The 19,400-nt window shown below is 44.0% G+C and overlaps 3 protein-coding genes across 4 annotated transcripts in view; 1 reads left to right on the top strand and 2 right to left on the bottom strand.

Moving 5' to 3' along the window:
• Positions 1–891: 891 nt before the first annotated feature.
• Positions 892–3,186, top strand: LOC308326093 (exocyst complex component 3-like; the record flags this gene model as incomplete). The annotated part of the gene is made up of 1 exon (XM_080778903.1): positions 892–3,186. The coding sequence occupies one exon, from the start codon at positions 892–894 to the stop codon at positions 3,184–3,186; it is 2,295 nt and encodes a 764-aa protein (XP_080635029.1).
• Positions 3,187–4,917: 1,731 nt separating this feature from the next.
• On the bottom strand, positions 4,918–11,267 carry LOC308325182 (kelch-like protein 24). The gene is made up of 12 exons (XM_080777606.1): positions 10,883–11,267; positions 9,957–10,131; positions 9,254–9,388; positions 8,976–9,170; positions 8,621–8,764; positions 8,190–8,337; positions 6,948–7,085; positions 6,725–6,847; positions 6,420–6,602; positions 5,648–5,770; positions 5,354–5,522; positions 4,918–5,270 (listed from the first exon to the last, which is right to left on the bottom strand). The coding sequence occupies exons 2-12, from the start codon at positions 10,119–10,121 to the stop codon at positions 5,117–5,119; spliced, it is 1,677 nt and encodes a 558-aa protein (XP_080633732.1). The 5' UTR covers positions 10,122–10,131; positions 10,883–11,267; the 3' UTR covers positions 4,918–5,116.
• Positions 11,268–11,872: 605 nt separating this feature from the next.
• The window catches only part of dhx9 (DEAH (Asp-Glu-Ala-His) box helicase 9), a 30,767-nt gene continuing 23,239 nt past the window's right edge, over positions 11,873–19,400 (bottom strand). For both annotated transcript variants that reach the window (XM_080777674.1, XM_080777675.1), the window contains 9 exons: positions 19,167–19,319; positions 18,363–18,523; positions 17,965–18,076; positions 17,588–17,749; positions 16,633–16,760; positions 15,765–15,994; positions 15,167–15,282; positions 13,928–14,128; positions 11,873–13,555 (listed from right to left, as the gene is read on the bottom strand). In XM_080777674.1, the coding sequence (XP_080633800.1) occupies positions 13,249–13,555; positions 13,928–14,128; positions 15,167–15,282; positions 15,765–15,994; positions 16,633–16,760; positions 17,588–17,749; positions 17,965–18,076; positions 18,363–18,523; positions 19,167–19,319 (1,570 nt within the window). In that variant the 3' untranslated portion in view covers positions 11,873–13,248. The remainder of the gene's footprint in view (positions 13,556–13,927; positions 14,129–15,166; positions 15,283–15,764; positions 15,995–16,632; positions 16,761–17,587; positions 17,750–17,964; positions 18,077–18,362; positions 18,524–19,166; positions 19,320–19,400) is intronic.

Genomic DNA, 19,400 nt, shown 5'->3' with positions numbered 1-19,400 from the left:
GCAATGACGACGTGCAGCATCATCCCCAGCAGGCGCTGCTGCTGTTCCACTACCAGTGCCTGTCGCTGGGACATCCAGCTGCTGCTGGCATAGAACGCCAGCGGCAGGGAGGCCCACCTGGAGGAGTACGCCCAGAGAGGACCGTCTGATCTTGCACAGCCTGCACCACCACGAGAGCGGCAGCAGCTGTCAGGCCTTTGGTGGCGCGGCCGTGGACCTGGCCAGGCTGGCCAACATCACGACGGACTCGGAGCACCAGCTGTTTGCCAGCAGCAAGCGCTACGAGGCGGCCTGCGACGTTGTGGCGAAGTCGGATTTCCGCAGAGGAGCGAAAGACCTGGCGCAGGCACTGAGACGGCTGGGTAACATCCACAACGAGATGGGCGTCTATACTACATGAACCGGGCATCGACCATGATGGCCGAGAAGAACATAACATAACATAACAAGTTACATAACATAACAAGTTACATAACATAACATGGCAGAATTGTGAAAAGGGTGTATGCGCCTGGTGAGCAACTTCGTAGCCCCCCCCATCTCTTTCTCTGCCCCCATCCATCTCTACGCGTCTCCTTCTATGGGCATAAAGGTGACACAGACATACGTCATAATTCTGATGTCTGCGTGGGGAGGATTTGCATGTTGAGCCTATATCAGCTGGCGTGACATCACTCAAGCATTATGTACCATGTTCACATACTAGGAGCTTTGGGGACACAACTGAAGCCCCAGTACTAAATACAGATTTTTTATTTTTTTATTGTATTTATTATTATTTCATATAGAAAACACATGGTACATACTTCTGAAACAAAAACGGATAAAACACGATACCGTCGGAGAACTTAGTTCCCATGAGGTCCTTGGCCCTTCGACAAACAAAGCATTATGGAGGAAACAGAGAGGGAGGCGGCGGCTAGGGCCGTGCGGCACGTCGCAGGAATGTTCCAACGGGCGGAGCAGCTGGACAAGCTAGCGGAGGCCCGCACAGAAGAGGCCCGCAAGAAGGCTTCTGTGGAAGCAAGGCTCGAGGTAGCCGTCCAGTCCCACCTGGACGGCGTTCGGACCGGACTCACCCGTCTGCACAACACCCTGGTGGACGTTAAAGACATCGGGAAGTCGCTGGAGGCCGTCGGCAGGGACTGGAGGCGGAGCATGGACACCATAGGAAACCTGAAAGACGTGAAGGCCGCGGTGGTGCAGCACAGCCAGCTAGCGTCCGTTGTGGAAAACCTCAGAAACATCTTCTCGGTACCGGAGATTGCGCAGGAGACCAAACAGCTGATAGAGCAGGCTCAGCTGCTGCTGGCCCACCGCAATCTGATGGAGATGGAGAGTTCCCGCGATGACCTGATGTACGAGCAGCACCGCATGGACAGCAAAGACGATAGCGACATGCAGCTCCTCCGCATCCACTTCAAAGATGTACAGTCAACGTCCGACGAGCTGGCTAAGCAGCTGTGGGTGGTGCTCCAGCGCTCGCTGGTAATGGTTCGCCGTGACCCCACCATGCTAGTCTCCGCAGTGCGGATCATCGAGCGTGAGGAGAAAATCGACAGACACATGCTGGACCATGGGAAGCAGATGGGTTTCATCCCACCCGGGCGACCGAAACGATGGAAGGACAAGATGTTTAAAGTGTTGGAGGGCACGGTCAGCAACCGCATCGAGTGCACCCAGTCGGTGACACGGGAGATGGATAAGATGTGGCTGGTTCGGCTCTTGGAGATCACCAGGATATATGTTCTGGATGACCTACGCGTCGTCAAGAACCTCATGGTGCATTGCTTTCCGCCATACTACAACACCTTCCCAAGGTTTTTCCGTCTATACCACGATGCCGTGTCAAATCGACTACAAGAACTGGCATCTGAAGACTTGGAGCCCAATGAAATTGTTCCCATGCTCGCCTGGGTTCTTCACACGTATAAGAGTGAGCAGATGATGGGACATCCGGAGCTGCGTTCGGAGTGTGATGTCAACCAACTGGAGGCCCTGTTGCCGCAGGACATTGTGGATCAGCTCCTTGGCCGATATGTTCAGACGGTCACGTCTAATATAACAGGCTGGCTGCAGAAGGCCTTGGAGGATGACAAGAAGGACTGGCAGAAGGAAACAGAGCCTGAGGCTGACCAAGATGGCCACTACCAGACCACTCTCTACCAGAACATCTTCCAGATCTTTGAACAGAACCTGCAGGTTGCAGCTCAGATAGATGAGGCTTTTGAGGAGCAGGTTTTGAAGCTCTGTCTCCGGCAGCTGAGCAGTTTCCTCACCAGGTACAGAGAAGCAGTCGTCGTCTACAAAGGGCAGCATCTGAGAGACAGACAACAGCCCCAGTGCTACGTTCAGTACATGATTGCCATCGTCAACAACTGTCAGACATTCAGAGAGTCCATCAGCAGCCTGAAGAGGAGGCACAAGCAGTCACCAGGTCTCTCCGACATCGATGCGGCTAACGAGAAGACGCTCAACGAGTTTGCCCAGGAGGGATGCCAGTACCTGTTAGATGAGGTCTTCCTTGACCTCGAGCCCACACTAAATGAGCTGTTGACCAGGAAGTGGCTGTCGAGCTGCCTTGCTGTGGACACCATCTGTATGACAGTAGAGGACTATTTTAGCGACTTCAACAAAATGAAGGAACCCTTCAACCGGGAGATGGCGAGTGAAGCCTGTCACAGGGTGGTGGTGGAATACCTGAAGGCCGTTATGAAGAGGAGGATCAGCTTTAAGAACGCAGACGAGAGGAGGAAGGGAGCTGAGAAGATGATCAAAGAGGCAGAACAGTTCAAGCTGCTTTTCAAGAAGGTCAGCACCGGAGGGGAAGAAGCAGATGGTCTTTGTGACACCATAGCCGCCGTAGCCGAGGTCTTCAAGCTGAACGACCGGACTCTGCTGTATCTAGAGGTCTCATCGCTGGTGTCCAAATACCCCGATATCAGGAAGGATCACTTTGCGGCTCTGTTGGCGGTGCGTGGCGATGCTAGCCGGGATGTGCGTCAGATGATCAAGGAGACTTTGAGCCAGAACAAACCGGGCGAAGGCAGCACCACCCAGACCATCTTCAAAGACGTTACCGTGCCGTCCTTAACCGCAAAGTTTCTCAAGAAGACTTCACCAAGTGTCCCCGGAGTGCATGGATCAACCTCCCTCAACCCTCAGTTAATAATTAGACCTATTTGATGCCACGACACAGGGGATTCAGTTTTTCAGCTTCGCCAAGCTGATTGCTGTTGAAGTGGTCAAACTTGACCGCAGTGGGGGGAGTAATTGGGGGCTAGGTTTCTTGCTCACAGACACCTAGACACGTTGCTGGGCCCAGCAATCGACCCTGGGACCCGTTTCCCAGGCAGGCTTTCTACACATAGCAGCAGTGCAGCTATGACCGCAATTTGAATGATGGCCCTTATTGGCCAAGTGATCCCACCGACTTGTGATTGGTTAGCCGATTTGCTTGTCTACATACAATATGACGTAAAGTTTCCCTTCAATTTCAATGGCGTTTAATGTTTTGATGTTTAATTTACGTACATTTGGTGGAATTTTGACCTAATTTCTCCTTTCATTGTCAATGGCAAATATTGAGATTTCTATAATGAAATCACATTCACTTCATGTGAATGGAGTCTGACTCTGGTTACTGTGTGTACCACATTTGTGATGATTTGATTGGCTGAGCACTTAATGTGATGACGTATATGATGATGTATGATAAGAGCTTGACCCCGTGTTATAGCTGCCTGCAGCTATATTTTTGTTTTGTTTATTAATCAGAATATATAGGGTCATGTTGTTATTTATGTCACATTAATTACATGAAATATCTAATTATCTATCTCTGCTTGTCAACAAGCATTCAGTGACACTGTGTACTGTACCTGGTGTGTATAGCATAATACAACACCAATTAAAATGAATCAAAGCAACAGGCTGAGATTCGTGAATGAATATGTCTGAATACACATACACACAATAAAATACTAATCTGACATATTAAATATGAGCGGTGTACCCTTGTCAATATATGGATATTTATGTAGGCATATCTGTTTCTCTGTGTCCCTTTATTGCGAACACAATGAGCACTTACTATGAGACCTAGCAGATCATGTCTGTGTGTGTGTCTGTCTGTCTGTCTGTCCCGCTTTTGTGCCCATATATGGAGCTGAGTGATTACGTCACCATGACTCAGCCATAACCATATAAGGAGTCCCCAAAGCAGCTATACGTCCAAAACCCAAATATGTACGAGCTGCGTTCGCTTCCCGCGTTTGCGCGTCTTACTGGTCTACTCTGTCCGGTTGTACCCGTTCCACCCATCTGTCCCACTAGACCTGTATGTTCCCGTTGCAGTCGGCCACCGGCCTACTTGGGAACAATGCAACTTGAGAACCTAATGATATACGTTGTCATAGCACCCGTTTTAACTGTCAGCCCGTGTCCCACATGGAGGTATGTGTCTGTGTGAAGACTGCAAACTTAAAAAAATAAAAGCAAGTAGGCTAGACTACTCTAGAACTTCAGCCAAGTACAAATTTGACTGAGCAACGTTCACCAGTTGAGTAATATTTGAGTATACTGTGACTTGAAGTACTGGAGTAGAGTACTTTATCCCCCACTGTCACATAGCATGGCTGATTACTCAACATTATTCTTAGTTTTCTTACTAGACGATGAGAACCAGTTATAAAAAAATGGACTTCGATTAAAAACGTTAACTCACAGAAAAATGGAGTTGGGTCTTCCAGATTTCTTCCACAAATTATAAATGTACCCGTTTTATTCAGCACCTTTGAACCTGCTCACACCATGAAATGACATGTACAGTACACACACAAAATGGGCTCCCTATCAAATAAACAAGGAATATAAGTGTTTATTTATTTTCTCCCCCCCCCCCCCCCCCCCCCGGTATAGGTGAAGGGAATTTTGTTTTGTATAATGTACAAAAAAATAAAAATAAAGGGCCAACAACAGTGACATAGAACATGTGAAAACAAGGAATTGTACAAAAAAGAAAGTAAAAAAAAGAGAATATATTGGCTTAGGAATGCGACAAAAAAAATCCATGAATTCAAGACTCCATGGGGTGAGTAGGCCATTTTGTGGGATTTTACCGTGTACCAGTTTTGTCAGGTGCCTGTGCGAGTGCATCCTTTCCGAACCTGAGAGGCACACAGTTGACAAGGTGGCGATTGTAGGGCATCTCCCCTACAATTTCCCATGTGTCCGTCTGCTCACAATACAGCTCGATGGTACGTTCAGCACTAGAAGAAGAGAGAACAGCCATGAGACAAACGTCTGGTGTGGAAAAAGCAGACACCTTTTTCATAGAGTAACAGCTTCTTACTAGTCAGACGTGGTTTCCCCTCCTAGTACATAGATCTGTCCATTAACCACAGCTACGGAAGGCATGTGGTGTGGCCTTTTCATCCGGGCACACATGGTCCACTGCTTTGTTTGGGGGTTGTAACACTCAACCTTATCCAGGCGTTCATGATAGTCTGAGGACCGACCACCTATTAAGAGGATAGCTATAGTTAGTGGGCTAAAAATACGTTCTTATGTTTTATGTTCCAAAACTACAGGGAAGTTTAAATCAATTTATTATGAAACTGAGAGCCATTAAGGACAGGTATGATACCTATAATGTAGATCTTTCCTTTGAGTGTGCAGACAGCTGGCCCACGACAAACCTCCTGCATAGAAGAAACTTCTGTCCATACAGATGTTTCAGGGTTGTAGTGGTGCATGTCGCCAGTGTCACCTAGGCCCCAGGGAGACACATGACAAAACATTATTCATTGTCAACGCGAGTATCGTAAAATATGTAACCAAACGAGGTGGTATTCGGAGCACAGGTCTCCGCCAGGCCGGGTTGCCTACAGAAACTTTGGAAGTCAATCATAGCCAGAACGGAATATGATTTGGGTGGAGGTTATTCCCATTACTGGCAGTGTGGGAGAACAGATTCCCGTGAACTTTGAAAGCCAATCGTAGTCAGAATCAGACAGATACATATTTATCACATGACTACAGAGATAAGGTGTACCAATTTGGGTGAGGAGATTTGGACAAAAATGTTTTGGAAAACAAAGTGGCCTCTGCTGGTGCCATAGCAGGCCGATGTGAAAGGTTTGGGGCAGAGGTTCTTCTTTGGCCCCCAGGGACTGTGTGTAAAGTTTCATGTCGATCGGCCAAATGATGCAGGACATTTCTGTTCACAGACACGAACGCACGCATGGACGGACATGGGCAAAAAACTGTCTCCGGCCTTCAGCCATCCAGCCTGGCGGAGACAATAATATAAAGACTTTGGACATTTGGCTTAACCTTCATGCTTTACCATTAAGAGTACCCCCAAAGCCCCAAAACCCAGCAGGCTGAACCTGCAGACACATAAACCTGTTCCATACCAATAACGTAGATCAGTCCATCAAGAGCGACCACAGACGCTCTGCTGCGATATTCTGGCATGCCGATACACTCTGTGAGCTGCCAGGTGTTGGTGTAGGGGTCGTATCTCTCAACCGAGGTCACAAGTTTCTTCTGCAGAAAGCCACCCACTGCATAAACATATCCACCCAGTGCCACCAAGCCTATTTGGACCATGGGGGTTGTACAAGGAAACAAACCTTGATCGTTAGAAGTGATTGGTTACATGCAGAAGGCAACAACTTTACACCAAAACAAAATTGAATGCATGATTTGACAATATTACCCAAGCCATTACGTCCCATGTGCATGGATGCCATCTGCGCCCATGAGTTACTGGAAGGGTCATAGCGCCAGAGGTTGTTACAGGCCTTATAGGATGTGCCTCCAGCCGTATACAGTGCAGGGCCTAAATGGAAACAAGGTATGTTGCGAGTGTGACATATATACTTGTCAAAACTGATTTTTATCGCCTGACTACTTGAAATTAACTCTGGTGGTATGCTTACCCAACACAACCAGACCAAGAGAAATGACATCTTCTGGCAGACATTGCAGGGTCTTCCATCGTTTGGTAACGGGATCATAGCACTCGACGTCGTCAATATCAAAGCCATAGTCATTCCGTCCTCCCACAGTCAGTATCACTTCACATACAGACAGAGGGGGGAGAACATCAGGTATGTGCATGAGTCACAGCGAATTAACGTGTGAACAGGTGAAATGTTAGAATGGCACAAATTATCTGTCAATGAATGAATTGAGAATTAAACTGGTATACATTACTTTGATTACTACATTGTAATTAGTTAAGTTAAAGGACCACTTCACCACATTTAAACCTACTTTCATATAATTGGTCCTCACTGATAAAATGCCACCATTTCTTTCTACTTAGTCTGTATCTCATAGGTGGGCTGTGGGCAATTCAGAAACCCGTCCACCAGTGACACCAAGGGAATCCAAGCCAATAGAAACTGCAGCCGTCTATTCCTGAATGCGATGTGATAATGGAAGCCATCGTTCTCACTATAATATATACTAAATACTAAATATTAATAAAAAAAAATCTTGTTTAAAAATAATCTGCCTAACGATGATATCACTGGTGGACGAGTTTCTGAACTGCCCACAGCCCTCCTATGACACACAGTCTGAGTAGAAGAAATGTGGTATTTTATCATGAACATTAGTGAGGACCAATTATATGAAGATAAGTGGTGAAGTGGTCCTAGTTAAAAAATATATATCTAAATCAAAGCCTGAATTGTCAAATCATATGATGACAGAAGGATGCAGTAAATTAATGAATAAAATATGCAATAATGATTATGCAGCCCAAATAGCAAACTAAGCCTTTTGAACAATGCCACACTGATAAATATTTATCGCCATGTGGATCAAGGGTAGAGTGGCTGGATGGGAACCGCAAGGTTCCCAGTTCGAACCCGGGCTCCCCCAGAGTTAGTGTCCTTGAGCAAGACTGAACCCCTAATTGTTCCTGATGAGCAGGTTGGTGCCTTGCATAGTTTCCGCCACCATCGGTGTATGAATGGTGAATGTAATGCACAATCTATGTAAAGCACCTTGGATGAAGGCGCTATATGAATGCAACATTTACCATGTATTTGTGTAAATTAGAGGCATTTGTCACTGCAATCCCAACTAGAAAAACTACTATATTTTTTTCCACCATCAGTTGCAATATGCATGCATTGTGTATTGTCTATTGTGTGAGGCAGGCAGGGTACCAGTGGATGAACGTGGGCAAGCCGTTTGATGCTGGGCGTCAGAGATGAGCTTCTGACATCCCTGGGATTCCTTCACCACATCCACAGACTCAATCACATCATGAAGGTAGGAGGGACTGATGAGAGGAAGACGGATGAGCTCAAAAACCTGAAAGAGCAAATATAACACTAATTATTTACTACAACTAGATGTTGCGTAAACATTAACAGCATTATATATTGCAGACACATTTCTACAGCTGCTGCAAGACAATTCAAACATTTCTATCCTGTACCTTCAGATTTAATGAACTTTTTTTTTTAACACTAATGGTTTCATTATGAACAACCATCAACAATTAACTGAAATGCATCCTGTTAAGCTTGTGTTAACCAGCTTCACATTGCTTTCACTTCTTAACCTTCAGGTGAAGCACAGAGAAGGGACTAACCTTTTCCAGGCTCTGCCTACGCGTAGGACACTTGTTTAACCACAGCATGGCAGCCTCAAATACAATCTCCTCCTTGGGTGCATTGAGGTTGTCACTGGCCAGAATCTCAGTCAGTTTATCCACAGAGACTGACAGGAACTCTTCCTAGTGGCAGGAAAAAATGCAGTAGATTTGCTCAGGGGTTACCAAACATTTCCACAATGCTCACCTTGCAACAATGTGACCTTGATTATGTGATAATTTCATATTTCGATTTTATATGTAGTAAAATCAATCTGTATTAATATATGGAATTAAATAGTTTGATTAACTCTCACAACAGTCACATTAAAACGTAAGGATTGTAATCACTGACCTGCTGACAAATGTCACTGAAGTGATCGAGGATGAAATCCAGGCTGCGTTGCTCCAGAGTCTTACAGGAGTGTCTCTCAGCAAAGAGGTGAATTCCTACACAGTTCTGTTCATCCATGATGCGAAGCTCCAGGAAACTACTGCAGGCATCTTTCACAGCGGTAACATTGAGCAGATTTGCTGCTGCTATCAGGGCCTAGATCAAATAAATTGTGTTTATTTTTGCACAGAGGTGGGTCAAAAACGGAGACAATGAATAAGGTTTATAATGATAAATACCTGCACATTTGCTGAGGAGATTTCCACCGTAGAAGTGTAGGCAAAGTTCACCAGCATGCCAAACTCTTCAGGCTCGACTTCATTGATGGTAACCCTGTGCTCTCTGGACTCTACCATTCCACCTGTGAACATTGCCTAAGCAGGTTGAAAAGGTCAATGGTTGGCTTAATTGACTGGATATAGCATATTTGTTGCACAGGAAACCCATTGCATTTTTTTTATTTTTTTATTTTTTAAATCACAAGAATGTAACATGTTCCCTTTTTGATAATATATAGATCTTAAAGGGACATTTCTAACACTGGAAGAAACTGCAGTCAGTCAATGTTAATAGTATTTGTAATAGATGGCCCTATATGGCTAGACAAATAATAAAGTCTGTGTGTTTGACTAGGGTTTGACTGGTTTGCTGAATTCCTACAATGCCCATAATGCTTTAGTGCACTTCCCCTCCTTGTAGAGACGCTGGGAGGCTGCATGTAGGTGTGACTTTGTAGTCCAGGAAGGAAGTGAGACGACATTTTCATGACTGTTTTTTTTTGTCATGAACATGGCGTCATGACTAAAATATTTAAAAAAAAACATATTACACACATAAAAACACCAGCAAAGTGTTTGTGTCCTGAACATAATTAAGATAAGCTCTGGTTGCAAAAGGGGTGAAGTGGCCCTTTAAGTGTTAAAGTTGAGAATTTGTATTTACCTCAAAATAAGGACTGAAGGAGGCAAGCACGTTCCGATGGCAGGGGAACTCCTTTCCGCCACAGCAGATAATCACATCACAGAATGAATTGTTGAGCCGAAGCTTGTTTAGGCCCTCTAAGACGTTGTTGGGATGAGTCTCCTCCTTGAACACTATTTTATCCATGTTCCTCAGCCTATACAACAGGAGGGGAAGGAATACATGGACAGTGGCATCATGTTTCATTTAATGAATACCGGTAGAATAATCATGGAGAGAGTATGACAGTATCATATCGACACAATCACATTTTAAGACACTATTTGCACGTGAAGGAAATATGGAGCTCGCCAGGACACTGTCTTTATACACATGATTATGTCTTTTGTTCTTGTATACCCAATACCACAACACAGCAATGTTAGTGAAAACCAATCGAGGAGACTGCAGCTGCTGAATGCCCTACGCCGCTAGAGGGTGCTGTTAGTCAAGTTATCTTGAGCATGAACGACTCGAGGGGTTAGATTTTTTGTGTGTGCTAAAAACAACAAAACAAACAAAAAGCATGGCAACTTGGCAAGGCAAGCAGCAGACCTAGCCTTGGACCAAGACTAGATGTATTTGATCGAGTCTGACTTTTACTTTCGGATCATATGCAAATGTTCCAAGAAAGACTACAGCAGAGTGCAGACCCAGCAAAGCTGTTCATGTTACTATTAGCCATGGTTCACATGATGCTCGCCTTCCCCGTGTTGAACCACTTTGCTACATTTACAAAGTTATCGTGTACATAAAGGTTCAGATTTCAAATATAAAGTGTTCGCCCCCGGTGCAATAATAAACAATTAGACGCAGAATATTAGCGTGCAACAGAAGTGACAGACAGATTTCTATGGACGGAGAAACAAACATAATGTGTGGCTCTTCGTTCTCATTCATTCTCCCACCTTGTCTGTAGTTAGCGCCGCAGTTGTTTTTCCAAGTCTGCACGGAGTTTGGGTTCACTCATCCACAAGCAGTCGCTAAAAGCTAATGGCTAGCTAGGCTAATCACACTTATTTATAACCAACAATGTATTAGCGGCTAAATAAACGGACGGCGGGAGTTGCAAGGGTCTCTAAAAGGGAAACAGACATGAGCATTTAGTTTCCTCCGAGGTGGTGGAAAGCCTGGTGAGGCGAGGTTATTATTTAGTGGTTTTGTTGTTTTTAGTGACGATCGAGGATCGAGCTGATTGCACCTTAAAAAATTATAACTATCATAATCCAATCAATGCAATGATGCTGCTGCTGGTGGGCACTGGCCAGAGCCATAGAGTAAAACAGAGTTACAACTCCGTTCACTTCACTTCATTGCGAAGAGTGACAATGTCTTGGACCGGAAGTTGGAAGAACCACCGAAACACATCTTGTAGATTTGCTATTTTGGAAAATAATCCCCAGAATAGAAATTAAACAAATTAGTCTGAGATTGTTGAAATCTAGTCTATAGGCCTATAGTTTTTCTTTAATAACTTGTTTAAAGGCAACCTCAACTTTTCATTAATATGCACTGCAGGAATAATGTCAAGAGGAATAACATTTGCGTTGTAGTTGTACTTATTGTTGTTTTAATGTAATCATTATAGAAGACTTAATTCAGTCATTAAAAAGGTGAGCAGGGAAAAGAGAAGCTATGCAGTACCTGACTTTTTCTTTAATATATACACTTTTACTTATACTGCAAAGTGGAAATACCCAGTTATAAGTAAAACAGTTTTCAAAATGTTACTTGAGTAAAAGTGATTGGCATAAAATAAATGTAAAGTACCAAAGTAAAAGTACAAATTTAATGTGTAATTATCTAATTCTGCAAAATAACGAATAGTAACTAAAGCTGTTAAATAATTGTAGACGAGAAAAAAGTAAGATATAGGATGAAAAACGTTAGAAAACGCATAGGTGTATAAAAGATTCTTTATTATGACCAAAAACAACCATATTTTCCTGCTTTACTCAGATCAGTTAGAAGATGAAACTGAATTTGAGGGGGGAAACAACATTTTGAAACACATAATCAGGTTTTCTTTCCAACTTGGTCTCAAACGATCAATTATGATTTGTCAGATTACATCATCTAGACATGTGCATTCGTAAATTCGTAATGTCTTAGAATCCGCTCCGTTTTACACCGCTCCAGGTTTTGGCGCCAGAGTGCTGTGAAATCAGTAAATGCTGCGATCTGTTAAACTTATGTCCTACGCAGGATTCGAACCTGTGTCTTCCAAAATGCCAACTGCTGAGCCAAGCACGTTTGCGCAAGAGGAGATATTACACCTTGTGTCAACATATTGGGTTGTACAGTTAAACTATGACTGCTCTGTCCTTTACAGAGAACTAGAACTAGTACAACAACAAAAAAATATCTATAACTAATACCACGAATACCCAGAGCTTGACTGATGATAGAATGTTGAATCTGAAGCCGATCCCAATTTTTGACATTCCGAAACCACTGATTATCCATGTCTTACCAGATATTCTCCATTTTATTTAACGACTTAAGACCTATTCAAAAAGTACAAAAATAGCTGATCTACAAGTCTACAGCACGACACTAAACTTGTAGATCTGCTATTGTTATTAAAGATCTGAAAAACTTGAGCATTTCACCGTGAATGACATGCCCAGAATCGGTTGCAAAACACAGGTACCGATGTCGTTCAAAAAGTTAAATAATCCGATACATCGGTCTAGCTCTGCTAATACCTTATTCAGCACGACCTGTAACACCTCCCCTCTGTTATATCACATCCAGGAAGGTCATGTGGCGTGTTTCTCTACTAATAAAGTTAAAATTTAAACAATGATTACAGCTGCAGTATCTGATGGAGTTCACCTCAAAGGAGAATTTCACTTCAAAACACTTTTGGGGTCATTTTAACATCTACTCAGGCTTGTGTGCACACCCCGTCAGTTATTTAAAGTAGAGTAGATGTACCACACGTGTTTTAAAATCATACTGTGTAACCTTCCAAAAAAAATGTTTTTTACACCATTTTTTCCAGAATAACCATTTAGCATAAATGTATTGTATGACCAGTTAGTTCTCTTAATATCTGCCGTTGAGTGGTGCCTACATTACTAAACTAACCAAAAAGACAGGCACTCATAAGTGATGCTTTGGAACCAGAAATGTATTTATTCTTCAATTTTTATCTAAACGGGGCGGTCAAACAAAAATAAGCTATAAACAGATGACTACATCTGCAACGTGTTACACAGCATGATTTAAAAAGTGAAATTCCTCTTTAGAGATCACAACTCGGCCTAGTCTAATAGCCCCCCCTGTATCCTCCTCCACCTCCTCTGTATCCCCCTCCTCCTCCTCCTCCTCCTCCTCCCCTGTACCCTCCTCCTCCACCTCCCCTGTACCCACCTCCGCTTCCATAGCCCCCTCCTCCACCCCTATAGCCACCTCCGCCTCCCCTGTAGCCCGTGCCACCTCCCCCTCCGTACCCTCCTCCTCTGTATCCTCCTCCGCCCCTGTACCCACCTCCACCCCCTCTGTACCCTCCTCCTCCTCCTCTGCCTCCGTCATCAAAGCGACCCATCTTGGGAGGGCGGGGTCCATCACCAAACCTGTGGAGAGGACCAGTCAGTTAAGGGTGTGTTCACACTAGTCACCTTTTATGAACAAACAGCACTATAGGTTTCTATAAATGGTACAGTAGGGTTCTATTTCATCCCTGCTGACCGCCAGAGGGTGGTGCTTTAAGCACTGACTATGTCCCTTTGCGCATGCGCAGTCGAGTATTTTATACCAACAATGTGAACTTTGACCCCGTGATGACCCAGAAGAGACCATTATCTTCCGGAGGTCACCAGGGGTTCAGTCCCTACAGAGTGCTCTGGCGGTCATTCAGGATTCATAGAACTGTAGTTACATACGTAACCTTTGTTTTATTTTGGGCTATATAAATGGTATAGTGGGGTTTTATTTTTGGTACGTACCGTGCGTTGCTGGCCATAAGGTTGAGTCCAGCAGCAGAGGGCTTGGAGATCTGTCTGATGGTGTTGAGCAGACGCTGGTTGGTGGGGTCTAGCTGTCTGATGTATTCTGGGTCTTTGGTCACTTCCACCACCAGGGCCTCCATGGCCGCACGCAGAGCTGCAATACCAGCCGCCATCTCATGGGGGAGCCGCAACTTGATCCTGGGGGGAAAAAAGAAGAAGAAAACCCATTTTGACCCGAGATCAGATTCTAAAAATGTTTTCTACATCCTGACAGTTTTCTGAAAAGGCTATGTTTCTATGTCAGTGGTTTTTTGATTTTTCAAAAATCTGACCTACAAAAGAAAATCTGACCTACAAGCCACTCGGTGGCGTGCTATGAGCTTGTAGATCTGCTATTTTTCAATAGCTGAAGCACAACATAATGCTAACACCAAAAGGGGTTCCCGCCCAAAATGGGTATAGTAGTGGAATTCTGATCAATCAGCAATTGATGTCGGAGACAATAATCTACGTAGGTGGTGATAGTTATGCTTTAATGTACATGATATCATGGTTAGAAGTACATAACACTCAGGACACAGCACAGGGCTCAGACCATAGTTATACTGTAGAAGTGTAGATGCTTCAAAGAGCCATAACAAGAGAGGCTGCATAAACAATAGCTACCAGGCCTAGTGGAGACATCTATGCTCTTACAAGGTTCCAAATAGGCTATAATGAATTATATACCGGTAAGTACAAAAGGTGATAGTAAAATATAAAGGTTAGATATAAGCAACCATAATAACAATATAGTATAATGAATAATTATTCTTCACCTAGCATCTCTAGTCTGTGGGGAACATACATATATAAATAGCCGATCTACAAGGTCACAATGTGTCAACACAACACGCTATTACTGTTGGTGTAGGAGGGAAGAGGTACAGAGCCAACTCAGGTCAGGTTTACAGTATACAAGTGATTAAGTCCCTTATCGTGTCGTTGCACGTTCTGAGTTTGTAGATTTGCAATTCTCACATATTATATTTTTAAGGCAAAATAACCTGAAATTCATCATTAAATCAATTAAATCTATTTTACAGTTTAACTGTTGCACCCTTAAGGCCTATTCATATTCATACACTGAAACTCATCACAGTATGAATGGGCCTTTAGTCATCTCACCAGTCATCCAGCTCACTAGAACTATAGGTCACACACTGCGTCAGTGTAGTGCAAGTACAGTCATCTCACCAGTCATCCAGTTCCACCACGTCTCCGTCGGACATGATCTTCTTGGAGGCGAACAGCAGCAGCTGTAGAGGACTGACCAACGTCATTCCTTTAGCTGAGATGGCCCTGGTTCTGATCTGAGGTCAGATTTAAACATGAACACAATCAGAGTCATTCCTTGAAGCTAGGCATACTATACACACTGTACAATTTTAGAAATGCTGTTGTTTACAGGCAGCTCCTACTGTATGAGTGCATGACGATCTAAAGCCAAAGCTCACGTTTTATATTCGTATGCTGTATGGTTTGATTGTGTGCACGGCTCACACAGTTTGTGTATAGAAAATAAAAACGGAGTAGAGTAGATATTCCAAACACAGTCCGCTATAGACCTCAATGTCATTTAGTGGAGGGATTCATCTTGGTGGCATTCTAAATTGTGACTTGGTGTCAGCTCATCATAGAATAATGTCCATTTGAAAGTTCTCAGAGGCAGGTAGAAGTTGGAGTTATATACAATACAATACAGGGAGTACATATTTCTGGAATCACATACAGTAATATAATATCCATCCACCCCTCCCTTCCTCCACACAATCACACGTCCATGCCTCCATACCTTCTCACTGAAGACAAAGTAAGGACTGGGGTATTTGATGTCATGGGAGCTGAAGGGACAGTTGACAGAGGATTTGTGGATCAAAGCGTTGCGTCCCTCTGTGGTGAGAATCTTCCTCTTCTCTTTGTGGTAACAAACGTTGGGATAGGAACCAAACGCCAGCAGAGACACCACCACATCCAGGTTGTTGTCTGGTCCCACGTTGCAGAACATCTGAGACAACAGACACTCTGAGAGAGAGACAGATAGACAAACGGACGAGAGAACGAGAGAGAGAGAGAGAGAGAGAGAGAGAGAGAGATGCATTTCATGGCATTGAAAACAAAAGACAGATGCAAGTATTTCTTTAGGGTGATTTACGCTTGGTTGCATGACACCGTCGCACACTGAAAATAGCAGATCTACAAGTTCACGATGTGTCAGTGCGACTCGTTGTGAGTGTGTAGATCAGGCTGCATTAGAGCCTGTATGTGGTTCCGCCTTAACCGCTAGGCCATCGGCACCTCCGATCTGCTATTTTCAGTGAGCAACACACCGCCACCAACCACAATTAATCAGCCCTAAACTGAAGAGAGAATGAATCAGTCCTAAACTGAAGACAGAATGAATCAGTCCTAAACTGAAGACAGAATGAATCAGTCCTAAACTGAAGACAGAATGAATCAGTCCAAAACTGAAGACAGAATTAATCAGTCCTAAACTGAAGACAGAATGAATCAGTCCTAAACTGAAGACAGAATGAATCAGTCCTAAACTGAAGACAGAATGAATCAGTCCTAAACTGAAGACAGAATGAATCAGTCCTAAACTGAAGACAGAATTAATCAGCCCTAAACTGAAGACAGAAGATAACAGAAGGTTCATGAACCTTCAGGGAAGCCAGCGTTGATCAGGATGTCCTTCAATTGAACTTTGGCCTCCCAGGTCATCCTCAAGGTCGACATGTTGAGACGCTTCTGCTCACAGAATCTGTTTTCAGCGTCTTCACCGTTAACCCTGAAATAACCGAAACATATTAACAATAATTAATCATAACATATTAACAAATATTAACCATAACATAACCAATAACATGTTCAACCCTGAACATCTCACAGTACAACAGTAGCAGACTGTGCAGAAGGGATAGACACTGGAGGACAGTGGGCAGGAGGGAAGGTCAGACAGTTTAAGCCTTTTTTATTCAGGTGCTAGTACAAGAAATGACTGACGTTCAGAGTCATCTCTGAGGAAGATTGCAAGATCAAAACGTCAGTCATTTCTTGTACTGAATAAAAACAATACATTGTCCGAGCTGCTCCAGTGTCTTATCCCCCCTGCCCCTGTGACACCAGACTAGCCGCATTAGGCTGAAGCGAGCTGGTAGACTCTTCAGTAGCAGACTGTGGTTGTACGGGTCAGCTCCCAGTATAGTCCGGCAGCCAACAGGCTTCTTTTGTTTAAAGTGGGAAATTTGGTATATAGTCTTTTTTATTGGCCTAAAATATTGTCTATATACATACATTCATGAATTCACTTGCTGACCGGCTGTCAGTATTGGCCAATTTGTTTTAAAGGGGTTTCTTACTTTCTTGTGACCCTACCATTAACATCCTATGTAACATCCTACGTAGCGCGCCACTCGTTGTAGGTCTGCTATTTTTGAAAACTGTCAGGATTTAGAAGACATTTTTAGAATCAGATCTCAGGTCAAAATGCGTTAAAGAACCACCATTCTTCTGTGCGTTAGAATCTGAGCTCAGGTCAGAATGGGTTAAACCATTAAGTTGTTAAAGTAGTGGGTTTAGTAAAATAACTGAAATGAGACTTAAGAAAATGCTGACCTGACATCGTCCCAGGCCTGGAAGACGGACAGCAGAGCGACGTGGTCGGAGAAACGATTCCCAGCGAAGTTACGATGAACAAAGCCCAGACGTCTGCCTTCATTGATGAACGGCTCCGGAAAGCAGGTAGCCGACGCGATGGTGCACAGTGCATCACCCACACTACACACAGACACAATACACCCACACATCACATATAATACAATTATAGAATAAACCACAGAGATGGTGCACAGCACGTCTCTCACACACACACACACACACACACACACACACACACACACACACACACACACACACACACACACACCACGAAATAAGTGAAAACTCATTGAATATAGTTAATCAGTGAAGTGAAGTGAAGCATTGGTACTGACTTGAAGATGCATCCCATGATCATCATCTTTCCCAGACGAGGTTCGATGGGGAGGCGAGCCAGAATCCTTCCCAGAGGAGTTAACTCATCGTTGGAGTCCAGAGCGTCCAACTCTGTGAACATAAACATTCTATTATCATCATGACTTGTGTAAAATATATCACATCCACCATGTCCTAAATATTGACATTGGCTCTACAGGGTATGGGGCGAAAACTGTTATTGTGCAGTGTGTGTGTGTGTGTGTGTGTGTGTGTGTGTGTGTGTGTGTGTGTGTGTAGATGAGTGTACCTCTCAGTGTGTGTGTGTGTGTGTGTGTGTGTGTGTGTGTGTGTGTGTGTGTAGATGAGTGTACCTCTCAGTGTGTGTGTGTGTGTGTGTGTGTGTAGATTAGTGTACCTCTCAGTGTGTGTTCAGCCTCTATCACAGCATCCAGCGGTGGAGGTTCAATGGCCTTGGACAGGAAGTGACCGATGGCTCCTAGTCTCAGCAGTTTGATGCTTAGTGCCACCTCGTGGAGAGGAGTCCTGAAGATCTCTGGAGTCATGTGGGTCTCCAGTCTGGACAGACAGACAGACAGACGAAAGGGTGATGTCATCACATCTCTCATAAACAACTAGCAGACTGTGCAGAAGGGATAGACACTATCTATAGTCTATAGACACACGCTTGTACCACTAGACTCAATTATGAGTCTAATAGTACAAGTGTGTTCAGCTACACTGTCGCAGAGTGTTGCTGTTTTAGTGTTGCTCAACACACCTGTTGACATCAAGCATGTGTGTGAGCGACGAGTGAGAAAAATATATATGAATGCAAATATAAGGCTTGGTTTGAAAAGAACACGACAATAATATGAGAGACATTGGAAGTGTTGGGTGTCAGTTTGTCTTCATGTCACTCGCTTCCATTGAAAGTTAATCGTAGCCTGTAGTTTTGTAGCTGCCAGTGTCGAGGCAGAGCCTCGGGTGGTAGAGCAGGAATCGCCCCTGGGTTAGCGTAAAGCGTCCTTGAGCAAGACACTAAACCCCTAACTGCTCCAGAGGAACAGGTTGGTGCCTTACATGATCAGGGTTAACAGGTTGGTGCCTTACATGATCAGGGTTAGTAACAATGAAACGGCTCTCACACTTTCAGCACATAAACAAAGTTCTGGAAAGTTTCAGATTATGGAAGGTACTACAGACATGAACCAGGCGGTACCTTTCGAAGCGAGCACGGCTGCAGAGGTGGAAACAGAAGCCAGCGCTCGTCCTCCCCGCACGACCTTTCCTCTGCTCCAGGTTGGTCTTAGACGCCCACACGGTGGCATAGTTTGTCATGTTGTTATGAGACGTGAAAAGCTTCACTTTCTGCCTAGAAGTATACAACACATCACATGTTACAGACACATATCATACCACTATTAAATAACTTCTTGTTTAGTGACATTTGTTT

The sequence above is a fragment of the Protomyctophum bolini genome (genome assembly GCF_963924005.1).
Source record: "Protomyctophum bolini genome assembly, chromosome: 12".
Lineage (NCBI taxonomy): Eukaryota > Metazoa > Chordata > Actinopteri > Myctophiformes > Myctophidae > Protomyctophum > Protomyctophum bolini.
Note: the sequence above shows the minus strand (reverse complement) of the source record. Positions and strands in the feature narration are given on the sequence as shown.

What these genes read in the sequence shown, in the direction of transcription:
- LOC308325182 (XM_080777606.1), bottom strand. Translation starts at nt 10,121, where the DNA reads ATGGATAAAATAGTGTTCAAGGAGGAGACTCATCCCAACAACGTCTTA. An exon ending in CATGGGACGTAATGGCTTGG is followed by an intron (nt 6,603 to 6,724) that starts GTAATATTGTCA and finishes TGGTCCAAATAG; the next exon opens with GCTTGGTGGCACTGGGTGGA. An exon ending in AGGAAAGATCTACATTATAG is followed by an intron (nt 5,523 to 5,647) that starts GTATCATACCTG and finishes TCCTCTTAATAG; the next exon opens with GTGGTCGGTCCTCAGACTAT.